The sequence below is a fragment of the Cyprinus carpio genome, chromosome B19 (assembly GCF_018340385.1).
Source record: "Cyprinus carpio isolate SPL01 chromosome B19, ASM1834038v1, whole genome shotgun sequence".
Classification (NCBI taxonomy): domain Eukaryota; kingdom Metazoa; phylum Chordata; class Actinopteri; order Cypriniformes; family Cyprinidae; genus Cyprinus; species Cyprinus carpio.
Window position 1 is genome coordinate 23,007,126 of NC_056615.1, and position 15,954 is coordinate 23,023,079.

At 34.7% G+C, this 15,954-nt stretch overlaps 2 protein-coding genes across 2 annotated transcripts in view; one reads left to right on the top strand and one right to left on the bottom strand.

Moving 5' to 3' along the window:
* Nucleotides 1–582: 582 nt before the first annotated feature.
* Nucleotides 583–6,409, bottom strand: LOC109105715 (ras-related GTP-binding protein C-like). Its single transcript, XM_042745690.1, has 7 exons — nucleotides 6,046–6,409; nucleotides 2,784–2,987; nucleotides 2,431–2,630; nucleotides 2,132–2,246; nucleotides 1,863–2,005; nucleotides 1,293–1,441; nucleotides 583–1,153 (listed from the first exon to the last, which is right to left on the bottom strand). The coding sequence occupies exons 1-7, from the start codon at nucleotides 6,229–6,231 to the stop codon at nucleotides 975–977; spliced, it is 1,176 nt and encodes a 391-aa protein (XP_042601624.1). The 5' UTR covers nucleotides 6,232–6,409; the 3' UTR covers nucleotides 583–974.
* LOC109069068 (trafficking protein particle complex subunit 9-like) overlaps nucleotides 6,409–15,954 on the top strand; it is a 188,973-nt gene continuing 179,427 nt past the window's right edge. Inside the window, 5 exon segments of the mRNA XM_042745691.1 lie at nucleotides 6,409–6,540; nucleotides 7,289–7,333; nucleotides 8,379–8,979; nucleotides 12,112–12,257; nucleotides 13,875–14,000. Of these exon segments, the coding sequence (XP_042601625.1) occupies nucleotides 8,396–8,979; nucleotides 12,112–12,257; nucleotides 13,875–14,000 (856 nt within the window). The 5' untranslated portion in view covers nucleotides 6,409–6,540; nucleotides 7,289–7,333; nucleotides 8,379–8,395.

A 15,954-nucleotide genomic window follows, 5' to 3' on the forward strand; every position in this document is an offset into this window, starting at 1 on the left:
TTAACTGTAATACAATTTAAATACTGCTTTAAGTAATGACAATCTAGAAAAATTGTGAATAATTGGAATTATAAAAAACAGAAATTAAAGTACAATTTTCTGACTTATTATAGCAATGAGAATTTGGGTAAAAGGTGTTTTATCACAATGTAAACACCATAAGCTCCTAAAAATAGGCATAATTTAAGCTTTTTATTCATTTTGAGTAGTTTGTGAAATGTTACTTGAACATGTTTTTTTTTTGTTTTTTTTGTTTTTTTTAAATTCACCCTCAAACGTCTAAATGGTGGAATGTGTCTCAAAACTTAGTGAGCACCCTACCTAGACAGCACTTTTGGCTACCATAAACACATAATGAGTTTTGAGACTGTATTTACTATTTAATAATTTCATTGTGCCTCATTCTGTTGGATCATTCTGGGCTAAAGTTTTCCCATTTCCCCTATTATAACACTGATGCTGCATTCTGCACACAATCTCTCTCTCACACTACACCAACCACACCACACAGCATCTGTTGGCTTATCATAAAAAAGCAGCCAACACGTAGTCTGGCATCCTGTATGAGTTGTCCCCTCAAAAACGTGGTTGTGTCTCAAAACTTAGTGAGCACCCTACCTAGACAGCACTTTTGGCTACCATAAACACATAATGAGTTTTGAGACTGTATTTACTATTTAATAATTTCATTGTGCCTCATTCTGTTGGCTAAAGTTTTCCCATTTCCCCTATTATAACAGCTGATGCTGCATCTGCACACAATCTCTCTCTCACACAGACACACACACACACACACATCAAAATATCATAAAAAAGCAGCAACGTAGTCTGTCCTGTATGAGTGTCCTGTTGTGTCTCTCCTGGAACAGCAGGTTTAAGTAGAGAAACGCTCCAGTAATCTCACGTGTACATTAGCGCACGTTCAGCGCACTAGTGTGAAGGCCCTGTGTTCTTAGAGGTCCTTGTGTCCTGGGTTAAACCAGGCTCCTGGGTGTACCGTTCAGCGCTGCAGATTTGAGTCGGGCCAAGCCGTTACCGCTGCTGCTGGGGGGGCTGGACTGCACCGCCGCTCCTGTCCTCTGGGTGGAGCTGCTCACCTCGAATACCTCGTGGATGGCCTTTCGAAAGCAGTGGAAGTTGTAGTCTATCAAACCTGTGGAAGACAGAGACATGAGCCATGTGCGAAATTGCAAACGAGTCATCTTTAAATAAAAAAACACTGTGTTCATGAGTCACGAGTCAACAAAACATGCTGATATTCTACAGCGAATGATCATGTCAAACGTCTGTACCTTTTCTCTCAAAGCTCTCTTCTCTCAGGATGCAGACCAGGGCCAGGAACTTGGTGACCTCCTTCAGGTAAAGCACTGTGGTGTTGTTCAGCTTTATGATGGCCAGAGACTCTTTATCATAAGCGTTACTGTTGCTGTCGTCTTTTAGGCTAAAAACATTCAATAAATGGGTTAAAAAAGCCATAACACATAATAGAAGACACATATATAACAATCATCTTATATCACGCACTGTCGGCATTATAAAAGGATACAAAATTAATAGAATCTTTTTTTTTTAACTAGTATACATTACTGTTCAAAAGTTTGGGGTCGATACGAATTTATAAAGAAAGTAACACTTTTATTGAGCAAGAACACATTAAACTGATTAAATTGACGGACAATTTAACATTTTAAAGTATATTATAATACAAAGTTGTAATAACATTTCATGTTTTAACTGTTTGTTTGCTTAAATGCAGTCTTGATGAGTTTAAGAGATGTCTTTCAGAAGCATTAAAAACACTTCCCAACCCCAAACTTTTGAATGGCAGTGAATCTATAGAGCACTGCATCCCAGCTTCTCACCCGTAAATACACGAGACGTCAATGACGACATCGATCATATCACAGCAGAGCTCGTACGACTGCATGTCCACCGGAGAGCTGTCCGTGGCGATGTAGATCTTACTGACCACATCGAACAGGAACGCTTTCTCAATCCCCGAATTCTAAAAAGGGAACAATATATTCACAAATATGCACTATGGATTTTGACTAGACCACGTACCTCGGTTTGCAATCTAGAATTGGAAAGAGAGGAAAATAAAGATGAGGGTATGCAGCTGTGTACATACAGAAATGAATATGTTGAGGAGGTTTTCCAGAGTGGGCAGCTGAGGGATGAGTTTCTGGACCACCTTACTGAAGGCCTCAAATATGGAGTGATCATAGATGCTGGTGAGATAGAAACTGAAAACAAATAAAGAGAAATATTGCTCACACAATTCATACATAATATATTATGCCATTACATGCTGGAACTTGCTGGAATATCATTGTAGCCCTGCTGAAATCAAAACATAATCCTACCAAACGCTCTCTAGTTGTTATTAGACTGGCAAATCGATCCGGCGTTAGGATCAGAATGACCAACCTGAGGTGAAGCTTTTCCAGACTGGCGTCAGCTAGATCATCATTAGCCCTCTGATGAATGTCTCTCTGCGTCTCTATCTTATGATCGTCTGATAAACCGTCCACCTTGTGTATAAACACCTCAAAATTGATCTCTGGGTTCACCCTGAACGCCCGCGACACCGTCAGATGTAGCCGGCCTAATGCTTCTACATAGTCATCCTACAGAGAGAGAGAGACATCCAAACACAACGGTAAGATGCCAGGCAGTGAGCCAATTCCCATACTGAAGAAATAAAATGAAAGTATGCCTGTTAAACAACAAGCACTCTCAATCACAATCACTCTACTTATAATTTACTTCTATCAGCTCACCTGAGCATCGATGACGAAAATCAACGCCCCGGTGCCCCTGAAAATCATCTCGTAATCGAATGTAGGGTCGAAAAAGTCCACCTGGCCTGGAAAGTCCCATATGTGAAAGTTTACGAAGGAACTGGCAGAGATATCATCCTTGTAGATCTTGTTGGTGCTCTCCAGGAAGAGCGTCTCGTTTGGGGACATCTTATGAAACACCACCTGAGATCCACAACATTACATCATAGGTTTATATGCAATGTACAAATACAGATATTATAAAACATAACTGATTCATTCTTTATCCAATTATAAACACAAGGCTAGTTACATCTTAAAGACAGCAGTATTATTTCATCCACAAACATCCAACAGAAATTGAGTTCTAGAGGATGAAGGATTTTAAGAAGCATTAAGTGGGGGTTGGGGTTTGTCCCGCAGCTAATTTTACACAATGATTACAAAAAATGTCTGAAAAATTAGCCTTATGAAACAAATTATAATTTTTACGGTAATTTTTTTTTCTTCTGGGGCCTGAAATTGAGGAATTTGGGTCGATACTGCTAATTAAACAATATTTTGCTGAATGTGTTTTTGTGCTTGCACCTTGGCTGGTTTAGGACTGTCATGGATAAATAAAGATGACAATAAAACCACCAGTAGGTGGCAGCAAATTCCTGTTTTAATAAACGATTTATTGAATCATTCAAATCAAAATTCGATTAGAAACGAAACAAGTGAATGGACCGTTGAATCACTGGCTCACATGATTCGTTCAAAATCGGATTCATTCAAGGAATGAAACACCACGTTGCTCTGTCTATACTGTTGAATAAAATGATTAATATATTTATGTGCTGATATTCAGAAAAGTACATTGCTTGTGCAATGAATATAAAAACATAAAAACTCATACATTGGTATATTTTCTTTCATTGCTTGAATAATAAGGGCATTCTGACTGCATTCTGATGGGCTTCATGAATGCGCAGTGAATGCTTCTGGACTCTCAAGATGTGTTTTTGTTTGTTTTTTTGCGAAGTCGGTGACATACTCGTCAGCTCTCCTATCGTCTCTCAGTCCCTCACAGTCACACGTACAGCACAATAACATTATGTTGGGGAATGTCTTTAAATTCTAATCAAGTAAAAATCATAACTCCAAAAGTTGCGCTTGAACCATTTTGCACGAAAAATGACGGAAACTTGCTTCAGCTTGTGGCAGCTTGTTAGAGTTCTGATTGGCCAATCGCTGTTAGTTCGGGAATTATCATAAGTAGAGAATTTTAACATTTCATTTTCACAATAAATTTTACATAATACACAACATTATTAATCATCTAAAAGGGATGCTGGTTTCACAGGGGGGATGCATTTTGTATTTTTTTTTTTCACCGGGGGATGCCACCCCCCCGCATCCCCCCTCAATTCAAGCTCTGGTGTTGCTTAATAACAGGAAATGTTCTTTTGCAATTATAGTTCTAATTGCAGCATGAAGCAATATTTGAAATGCATTTCACTTGGTTATGTTAGCAGAATCAATAGATGTTCCATTTTGATAAAATATGAAGAAAAGCATTTTTCTTTTACGCAATAACATGCATACACTGATACAGGGGTTCCCAATCCTGGTCCTGGAGAACCCCCAACACTGCATGCTTTTGGTGTCTCTCTTATCTGACACACACATTTGAGATCTTGGAATCTTCACTTATGAGCTGATGAGTTGAATCAGGTGTGTTTGAATAGGGAGACATCTAAAATGTGCAGTGTTGGGGGTTCTCCAGGACCAGGATTGGGAACCACTGCACTGATGAATCATGCACAATATGATCAAAATAAATAGAATTTATTCAATAGGAATTTAACTTTATGTTGACTTGAATCAACATCTGCTATATATATATATATATTAGTGCTATCAAACGATTAATCGCATCCAAAATAAAAGTTTGCGTTTACATAATATATGTGGGTGTACTGTGTGTATTTATTATTTACATATAAATACACACACATACAGTATATATTTTGAAAATATTTACATGTATATATTTATATTAATATCATTTATATTATATATATAAATCTAGTTAATAAATAAACATAACATATTATTCTTAAATATATAAATGCAGGTGTGTATTTATATATACATAATAAATATACACAGTACACACACATGCCTGTGTGTATAATTATGCTGTTTTTTAGAATTTATTGTAGTGAGATTTTACATTTTCACAATTCTCGTCTACTGCAGCTATGCTGTAGCAGACAAATATATTTGCTTGGAATCTTCACTTATGAGCTGATGAAGTTTGAAACCTCAGGTGTGTGTTTGATTAGGGAGACCTCTAAAATGTGCAGTGTTGGGGGTCTCCAGGACCAGATTGGGAACCACTGCACTGATTGAATCAGGCACAATATGATCAAAATAAATAGAATTTATTCAAATAGGAATTTAACTTTATGTTGACTTGAATCAACATCTGCTATATATATATATATATTAGTGCTATCAGAACGATTAACCGCATCCAAAATAAAAGTTTGCGTTTACATAATATATGTGGGTGTACTGTGTGGTATTTATTATTTACATAAAATACACACACATACAGTATATATTTTGAAAATATTTACATGTATATATTTATATTAATATCATTTATATTATATATATAAATCTAGTTAATAAATAAACCATAACATATTATTCTTAATATATAAATGCAGGTGTTATTTCTATATACATAATAAATATACACAGTACACACACATGCCTGTGGTGTATAATTATGCTGTTTTTTAAAATTTATTGTAGTGAGATTTTACATTTTCACAATTCTCGTCTACTGCAGCTATGCTGTAGCAGACAAATATATTTGTATGTACATGCCAACTTTTAAAATTGTACTTTCCTTAGGATGCCAATATACAACTGGCAAACAGGATTACAGATGAAAATTAGCCATTGGCTAACTCTGGCATGTTACAGGTGTACTGTTGTTAACATGCATTGTCCTGAAAAATAAAATAATTTATATATATACCACAGTTTACGTACCACAGTATACGTAAAAACAACACACTAGCATCTGATACCATTATTGTACCATTGGTTATGCAACATACGTTTTTGCAAAAAAAAAAAAAAAAAAAAAAAACGGTATGTACTTCATAGAACAGCGTGGTATTACATCGGCAGTGTCCACATCCAAGGCTTTACCATGGTACTTTAATAGTTAGTGCAGTGCTGTATCCCAATGGGATCTGACCTTCTGGATGGAGGATTTCCCGCTGCGCCTCAGTCCCATCAGCAGGATTCTGGGTTTATTGTCTGCAGACGTCGAGTTTTCCAGGTTCTCCTGCATCATATCCATGTTTTCCACCCCGTAGCCGAAATCTTTAGGGAAAGAGTCCACCAGGCTTCCGGCTAGCTGCTCCTCGTACTCGATCGACATTATAACGCCGTTTTTAAAGCTTTGAATCCCTCTGATCTGTCTGCGCGGACTCTGTAGACTCTGTTTGAGTGATCGAGGTCGGATCGGTGTGGATTACAGGTTTAGTTTGAATACAGATGCGGAGGTTTCATAGTGGGAAGCGGTTAGCTTGCTGCATGAACACAAACAAACGGGAAGCTGATCATATGACAGGCGCAGAGGGGAACGCCTGCAGGCGAGCGGAGAGGTCTGCGGTGTGAGGGAGGCCTCTGAGTGGAGCGGTCTCTGAGATGATCAACCTCTCGGAAACATTTTCTGGATATATTATATGTATGAAAGGCGATTAAATATTCTATTTAACGTTTTTTAAACATTTAATGCCGCCAATTATTCTTTTATAATGCAGAACCCACACTAAAATATCTTTGTTTAATTTAATGTACAAATGGAGAACGTAAAAATGAAATTATTATATATTAATATACTATATATATATAATGTTTATGTTTATTATATTAATATACTAGAATTAGAAAATGATTTATGTTGTAGAAATGTTTTCTTTTTGCTGCAAGCATTAAACATACAATAAAAAAATATTATATTATATTATATTTAGTGCTGTCAAATCATTAATCGCATCCAAAATAAAAGTTTTTGTTTACATAATATATGTGTGTTTACTGTGTAGATTTATTATGTATATTTAAATACAAACACAAACACGTGCATGTATATATTTAAGAAAAATATGTTGTTTTTATATTAAATAAATGTATATATAATATAAAATATAAAAATATGACTATATAAATGTATATACATGTAAATGTTTTCAAAATATATACTGTATGTGTGTGTATTTATACATAATAAATATACACATTTCACATACATATATTATGTAAACAAACTTTTATTTTGGATGTGATTAATCATTTGATAGCACTAATTATATTATATTATATTATATTATATTATATTATATTATATTATTACACAGTGAATGTTGGCGCTCATCCAACAGGGGGCGCTTATAAACACATGAATGTGTCACCCGCTTTTATCTCATTGACAGACTGTAGCAGAAGAAGCGGCAGCAGTGTAGACAGGAAGAGCGTTTGTGAGTAAAACAAGCTTTTGCACACACATATTTTAAAAGCATATGATTATTCTGCCAGCGTTATATTAGAATAAATGTTACACTTTCTGAGTTGTGAGTTTCATAACGTACGTTAATACGCTGTTGACACGTTGATATCAGCTGATAAATTTGAAGATGTTTCATTCAAACACGCGTTTGAAATCTGACCAAAATAAACACAAATGTTATACAAATATGTCATTTTGAATGAACAAACAATGATGATTGTTTTATGAAACAGGATAATTTAATAAGGAACGCATTTGGATTTAGTTTAAGGCTGAATCATTGAACTCTGGTTTGTTTTTAATGTTGGATTTTATAACGCACTCTTGTTTTATTCCGTTTATGGTTACGAATATGTAAAATATTACACATTTTGGGATTTTATTTTAGTTATTTACTTGTACTTGATTACTGAAGTTTATTCAGTAGTCCTTTTATGTTAATAGGACAGTGTATTTAATTGCTGTCCAACAGAACACTAAAACATAACATTACTGTTTTCAACATTGATGCTAAGAACCATAATTAATATTTTATCAGCAAATCAGAATATTAGAATTATTTCTGAAGGTTCATATGAGACTGAAGACTGAAGTAATGGCGCCTGTGAATTCAGTTTGGCATCACAGCAATAAATTACATTTTAAAATATATGCAATTACAAAACAGTTATTTTAAATTTTAATAATATTAAAATATTGCCATTTTTATAGCATTTTGTGAGCAAATAAATGCAGCCTTTGTGAGATTTATGATAAAGAAAACAAACTTAATTATTACAAACTTTTAGCTGCCTGTGTGTGTGTATATATTAGAAATATAATTACTTTTATTAATTTAAATTTCTTATTTAATATGAATTTCTCTTTTGCCCATTGTTTAAAAAAAGCATTTACAATACATCATACATCAAAATATTCAAATGTACAGTAGAATAGATGGATAACTCTATTTAACCCCTTTGAAAGCTGCTGTAATAAAAGAGAATGTTGTTTTGTGGATTGTTTTCCTTCTCTAGAGTCACTGTATGCAGACATGAGTGTCCCGGACTACATGCAGTGTGCTGAGGACCATCAGACGGTCGTGGTGGTGGTCCAGCCCATGGGCATTGTCCCAGAGGACCAGTTCTTCCGCATCTACAAACGCATCGCCAGCGTTAGCCAGGTCAGCATACGGGACTCCCAGCGCGTCCTCTTCATCCGATTCCGCCACCATTACCCCCCTGAGAACAACGAGTGGGGCGACTTTCAAACCCACCGCAAAGTGGTGGGTCTCATCTCAGTGACCAGCTGCACCACGGCCAAAGAGTGGCCGCAGACGTCCGACCGGTTCCACGGGCAGAAGGAGGTGTTCGGCTCCACGCTGTACGACTCGAGGCTGCTGGTGTTCGGGCTGCAGGGGGAGGTGGCCGAACAGCAGCGGACAGATGTGGCGTTCTACCCCAGCTACGACGACTGTCCTGATGTGGAGAAGCGGGTGGAGGATTTCGTGGAGTCTATATTTATCGTCCTAGAGTCGAAAAGGCTGGACAGAGCGACTGATAAATCTGGCGATAAGATACAAATGCTGTGTGTGCCGTTTGAGAAGAAGGACTTTGTGGGCTTGGACACAGACAGCAGGTGAGTTTGGGCTCTGAGAATATGTTCAGCTTTATTGGCAGCCAGATTAATCAGTTATTGGAAAACCCATTACCTGTATGTCTGTATCTAGAAAAGGGTGGCTCATGAAACTTCAATTAACACTTAATTAATATCTTGCTAAGCCAAGCTTCATTTTTCGGGATGCATGATGGAGAGGTATTATATCGGTTATAAGCTGATATTAAAGATTTGACCCTCCTCTACAAAACAGTGGATAACTTAGTAAATATTCATCCATGACATTTAATATTTGGGCTATCATCACTGTACATGTTTATCTTTCTTCAGAAAAAATATTAGCAAAATCCAAAATTTAAGCCGGGGAAATTTCTGAAATTTGGTTGATCTGACACGGAATGACCCATATACTTTATTATCACTACTAACGGAATCTGTTGAAAATTCTTTATATTTATTTTTCTTACTGTGCCCAAATTTATCTGTAGCATTTATACTGACTGATTTTAGTTTTTAATGTTTTATTTTTTGTTAATTTTATTTAGACAATGGATTTCCAAACTTTTTGTCAGCTGAAACCCTAAAATATTTATATCTAATATATAAGTTTCACCTGAGATTTTATATATAAATGTTTGATATATATATCTCAATCTTAATAATAAAATATTTTGATTTATGTATTTATGTATTTTTTAAGTGTTATTTTGAATTAATTAATTTAAATATTTATAGTAATAATTTAACAATAAATTAGCATCTTCGTATATCATTCATGTGGCCAGTAACCAACATCACATTTAGATAAACAAATAAAATTATATATTTTTAGATATTTTATATATAATACATACACACATTTCTTTTTTATATTTATGTTTTTGCATTTTAGCATGCAAGTACCTAAATAAAATGTTTATATATTTATAATATAGTCCAATAAATTAATAGATAAAATTATAATATAGTCCAATAAATTAATAAGTAAAATAATAAAAACTTATTATGGATTTTTAAATTGTTATAAGTGTTTTATTTTGAATTTATTTATTTTAAATGTTTATGATTTGAGAAGTTATTTGCTTTTTTTAACCCACGAACCCACTGCAGTTCATCTGCTGATGGTATTTCCTCTTAAATGAAGTCTGAATTGACTGTGGGGAATACTGAATGCCCAGGAGTCCCACAGTATATGATGCTTTTGCTTGTAGGTCAACCGTGCATGATCTTCTATCCTTTTTCATGAGTTTTGTCATGTTTTTCATGGTTGTTGTTTTTTCTCCCCTTCTCTTGTTTTGCCTTGTTTTATTTGTCTTTCTTCTTTTCTTTCTACTGTCCTGTGAGTTTATTATTGGGTGTGAAAAGGTGAGCCGGTTTAGTTCATTCTTACCTGATCAGCCTCTTCCTCTCCCCGTCAGTGACACAGTTGTTGGACCTCAGTTCTCTTGTGTCTCAGTTTAGAGTAGAAAGGTCAAATTTATGAGATGAAAGTCAATGTGCAGGAACGGAAAAAGATTTAGAAACTTTGTGTCCTCATGTCATCTTCTAGTCGATTGTTTAAAGGTGAAGTGTGTCTTTTTTTTTTTTCGAGTGAATTATCAGCTTTAGAATAAACCAGCGGCAAACCCCCTGTTTGCTTGACTAATGGTAGATTTGTACTGTTTTGCAGTTCTGTTTGGTTATGCATAACTGACACACTTCACCTTTATGGTGAGAATATTTTGAATCTGTGTTGGAAGAACAATTCTTTGGGTCCTGGTGCCTGAAAGGGTCAAGTGTTTAATCAAGCATGCTGTATTTCTTATTCACTATCTCTGTCTGTTTTAACTGCAGAAATGCATGGATGTCACTCAGTAATTCATGAGTGATTGCTCGCAAAGCTTTATGCTCATCTCATCTACGGTCGCAGCATGAATTTGAATATGACATCCATGCATCTATAGAAACACTCTCTGAGTTTAGTTGTGAAGATTTGATCGGAAGTTAAATGTATTAATATAAATATGGTATATATTGAATTATAATGGATATAGATTATATGTTTATAAAGATAATATTTAGTTTTAAATATTTTTTTTGTTTTTAATGCATATAGTAATATATAAAAAGTATTGATTTTTTTTATTTTTTTTTGGCAAATTTGTATAACCAAGTTTGAGGTCTATAGTGTAGGTTTAGGCTAATCGATTATTAAAATAATAATCTTAGTAATTATCTATATTGGTTTATTAATATTATTACTTCTATATACAAGTCAATACATGTATACCTTCTCTCTCTCTATATATAAAATTATTATAAATAAATACTATTATAGTAAAAATTGCTGATTTTTTTCTATTTTTATTTTTTTACTTATTTAATTTGACTTATTTGGTGCATATTTGATGTTATTTTCAATATTATAAATCTTTATAAATATTCCCTTCAATATAGCATTGAAACATTTAAAGATGATAGTTTAGTGTATTTGTATCTGTCAAAAAATATTATGCTTGAATTGGGCAAAAAAAAAAAAAAAAAAGGCCCTGATGTTGAAGTCTTTCAATATTTGCTTAATCATTAGACTATTGCTAATCATATAAAGTATTTATATTTTTACTGATACATCCTCTGTATGAAAAAGTGTAAACTTATTAAAGTTAAGATAATATTCTCCTATTTCTCTTCTGGCTGGTTCTCACTTGAATAACACTTGACCCTCTTGCACACAATCTATAGGGGTCCTTCCACCAGAGTTTTACCTCTTCATGTTTATAAAATAGAAACCCCTCATTTTAAAAAAAATGATTTCATTTTTCATCCCCATGGGACTGACATCAAGTTGCTTTATGTCCCCTTTAGTTAAAATCCCCCCCATCAGTTTTGCCTGTGCAGCCCCTTCCTACTGCATCCCTATCCTCACCTCCAGCTTCCTCTCTCTGTCTGTAAATCCTGGGCTAAGACAGAAGACCAAGCTTGATACAAAACCACATCAGCATATTTGTGTTCCATATAAGGAGAGCCAAATCGATCCACCGCTGATAAAAATAACTTTAATTAAATATGGCTGACGTCACCTGCACTTGGCTGCGAGCGCGTCTTGCATCGATTAAGCTCTGTGTGTAAATGCTGAATGTTTATCTGACGCCTGTTGCTGCTCCTCTTCCTCAGGCACTACAAGAAACGCTGTCAGGGCCGCATGAGGAAGCACGTCGGGGATCTGTGTCTGCAGGCAGGCATGCTGCAGGACGCCCTCGTACATTATCACATGGCTGTAGAGCTGCTGCGGTCTGTCAATGACTTCCTGTGGCTGGGAGGTAAGATGGTGATTGATTGATAAACGTTTCACAAATATACTTTCACACCAAGTTATGGTGATACTTTTATAGTGTTTATTAATGTTAAAATAGTTTTATTTTTTTATATTGTCATTTTAAATTCAAGTTTAAATAATTTTGTTGTTTTTATAAAATTTAGTAGTTTTTGTAATATTGTTATAATAATTTAGGAATATTTAATTTTTTATTTTTAATTAATATTATTAATTCATTTAGTTATTAAACTAAATGAATCAGAAATGTTAATAGCTGAAAAAGGAAATATATATAAAAATAAACCTAATCTTAGTTAAAAACAAAACAAAAACATAGCTTTAGTTAACTAGTATCATTCAATACTATTATAGTTTTTGTTAATATTTTATTCAAGTCTGAACTTTTAGTATATTTTTGTATTTTTTTGTATTTTTTTTTGTAGTTTAATTTTTATTTGAGTTATTTTAGAACATCAAGTTTAAAATAAAAGAAAATTAGATGTTAATTTTTTTTATTTAATTTTATTTAAATTTTCAGTCAACAAATTTTAGTACTTTTAGGGCCAATTTTACTAAACAGGGCAAACTAGCGCGAGAGTGCAATTCCAAAACAGCACAGATGGGCATGGAAATTTCTGCAGGTGATTTAATAACAACACGTAAGTTAAAGAACACAGTCACAACATCTCATTTACATATCGACCAACGCAATATACCAGGCGCAGTGCAAATTAGCGTGGTCGCAAATAAAGAATAAAGAAATAAATAACCTACAGTAGGCTACGTTGAAAAGAACTGGAGGCCAAAAAAATAAAGGGTTGCAAGAAGCTATGATAGAGCTGGTATTGCGAGACTCGTAGTTGAGGGTTCCAAGTCGTCTTTTATTTTCTGAAGCAAATTAAAAATAACATGGATTGGCAAACGATATGTTCGGACAATGTGTTCTTCTGGCATTCCAAATAAATGAATAGGCTACATGTGGAAAAAAGTGTCTCATCCTGGCACAGTGTCTCATCCTGTCTCTGTGGTGCCTCCGACAAGCAACAATAATTGCAGCCATTTCAAGCGCAAAATATTTTAAGACATGCTTTTTTTTGGCGTTAAATAATGGCACAAATGTCAGTAATTCGACGAGCGGATACATTGGTAAAATGCATTGAGTGATTCATTTGAATACTCTCCTCTTATAAATTTTGCGTCTGAAATGGAAACTCCTATAAATACATATTCAGTAAGGTCAGGTGCAAAAATAACTGTGTCCATGCCTTTTCAGAGCTAATTCGTCACTGCGCGTCTTTAGTAAAAACTGACAGTACAAATTTAACGCCAAAAGACGGTTTGCGCTGGTGCAAGCTGGCCCTTAGTTACTATAATAACCCTGGTGTGATAAAATCACTTATATGCCAGTGCAAAATTATAAAAAAAATTTAAACTCATGTGCTGACCAGCTAACTAAGCTAACAAATCCAGTAAACTTTCATCACAATCTCCAGCTCTTCACATCCAAGCAATTGACATTTTCAGTTTTTTCCTAAATGCATGCTGCTTTAAAACCTGCATGACAGATCATCTGTCCAGTGATGAACAGTTACAGTGAAATGGTTTGTGTGTTGTTCCTCAGCTGCTTTGGAGGGCTTGTGCTCTGCGTCTGTCATCTTCCATTACCCAGGAGGCACTGCGGGGAAGAGCGGAGCCCGCAAACCTAGCGTCTCCTCTGCTGCCGATGCTGGAAAGAGACACAGACCTGGTCAGTGCAGTCAGACACATCTACAACAACTCTTTTTATCTAAACAAACAGTATCAAGATGATATACTTCATCATATTTTTGCTTTAATGGCTTGAGAGATTCTGGAGTTCATATTTAATTCTGTTGTAGATCTTCTGTATATCTTTTTTTCCACACACACACATATATTCAAGAAAGAAATGTGAGGACCTCCTATGGAAACTGAAATAATGATTTTATTTACATCATCAATTAATTTGTAAGTGAATAAGCCAGTGAAAGAGTGGGATGTCTCTTTAATGATATGTCCGTGCATGCTCAGATGTAATTTATTGCTCTTTGCTGTTTATTTCTTAAATAAATTTAGGATTAGGATTAGGAGTGAACCGTCAAATTTTCTCCACTGACAGCAGCAGAAGTGTTTGATTATGATTATTGCTCAGTCTGTCATACTGATCTAAAGCAGAGGAATGTGAGATCATTCTAGTACAGAGCAACATAGTTTTCAATTAATCTATTTATTTATTTTGTACAATTTATTATTATTATTATTTCCCCTCCCCCTGAAATTTAATATACTGTTGTTTAGGTTTCTTTTTCTTTCTTTCTTTCTTTCTTTCTTTCTTTCTTTCTTTCTTTCTTTCTTTCTTTCTTTCTTTCTTTCTTTCTTTCTTTCTTTCCTTTTCTTTCTTTTTTTTCTTTCTTTCCTTTCTTTGCCTTGTGTCTTTCGTTTTTTCCTTTTTTTCTTTCTTTTTCATTTTCTTTTCGTGCTTGGCTTTCTTTTCTTTCTGTCGTTTATTTTCTTTCTTTCTTCTCTTTCTTTTTCTTTCTTTTCTTCGCTCTCGGGCTTCTTTCTTTCTGTTTTTCTTTCTTCCTATTTCTTTCTTCTCTTTCCTTCTTCTCTTTTCTTCTTTCCTGTCTTTTTTTCGTTCAAGTTTCCCCCCCCTCATTCTTTTTTCTTCTTTCTTTTCTTTTCTTTTTCTTTCTTTCCCTCCTTTCTTCTTTCTTTTCTTTTGTCCCTCCTTTGTCTCTTTCTTATTTCGACATTTTCCTCCCCCTCCCCCTTCCCTTGTTCCTCTTTGCCTATCTTCTTCCCGTCTTTCGTCCCTTTCTTTCCTGTCTTTTCTTTCTTTCTTTTCTATAATGAAAAAACACAATAAAAACACACGCAAAACACAAAAAAAACCATTTTCTTTTCTTCGTTCTTTCTCTTTTCTTCTCCTTTTCTCCCCTCTCTTTCTTCTTTCTTTTCCCTTTCATTTTCCCTTTGTCTTTTCTTGCTAATTAGTGCGCTGTGGTGGGGTTTTTGCTACAGATTTGCATCACTCATTAATAAATAAGCATATTAATACACATTTTATATTCTAAAAATAGCGCTCTGTTGTGGTTTTTTCTACACAATATTCACAGTCGGCTCTGGCTTTTCCTTTGTTCGTGTCCTCTGTTGGCCTTCTGTTCTGTTCGTTCTCCCGTGTCCCTTTCGCGTTGGCGGTTCTTGTGCTTTTCTGTGTCTTTGTTCTGGGCGGTTCTGCTTTTCTTTTGTTTGTCTTCTGTTTGCGGTCTGTGTTGTCTCGTTTCATTTTGGTGCATTACAAATTATCAAATCAAAATTTGCATCTGTAGTAGTTCCAAAAAGTATTTGCACATTTGAAATGAATTTCATTTTGGTGCATTACAAATTATCAAATCAAATGACATTTATTTTTCAACAAATAGGCACTTTCCAAGTAAATTTTTCACAACAATTGTGTGTATGATGAATGATAAAAATAGATGCTGTTTAAAATGAGATGCTGAGCAAAAAGAGCTCTCTCAGCATTTGTGCAGCTGCATTTTGGTTTGATATTTTAATATCTAATCCAGTGATAGGCACATATTTTAAGTATGACTTAAAAGAATAGTTCACAAAGAAATGTCATCATCCTCAGATGAGTTTATTTGTTTATGGGAGCAGATTTGGAGAAATTTAGCACT

What these genes read in the sequence shown, in the direction of transcription:
- LOC109105715 (XM_042745690.1), bottom strand. Translation starts at nt 6,231, where the DNA reads ATGTCGATCGAGTACGAGGAGCAGCTAGCCGGAAGCCTGGTGGACTCT. An exon ending in TTTTCGTCATCGATGCTCAG is followed by an intron (nt 2,631 to 2,783) that starts GTGAGCTGATAG and finishes CTCTCTCTGTAG; the next exon opens with GATGACTATGTAGAAGCATT. An exon ending in TCCTCAACATATTCATTTCT is followed by an intron (nt 2,006 to 2,131) that starts GTATGTACACAG and finishes TTCCCTTTTTAG; the next exon opens with AATTCGGGGATTGAGAAAGC.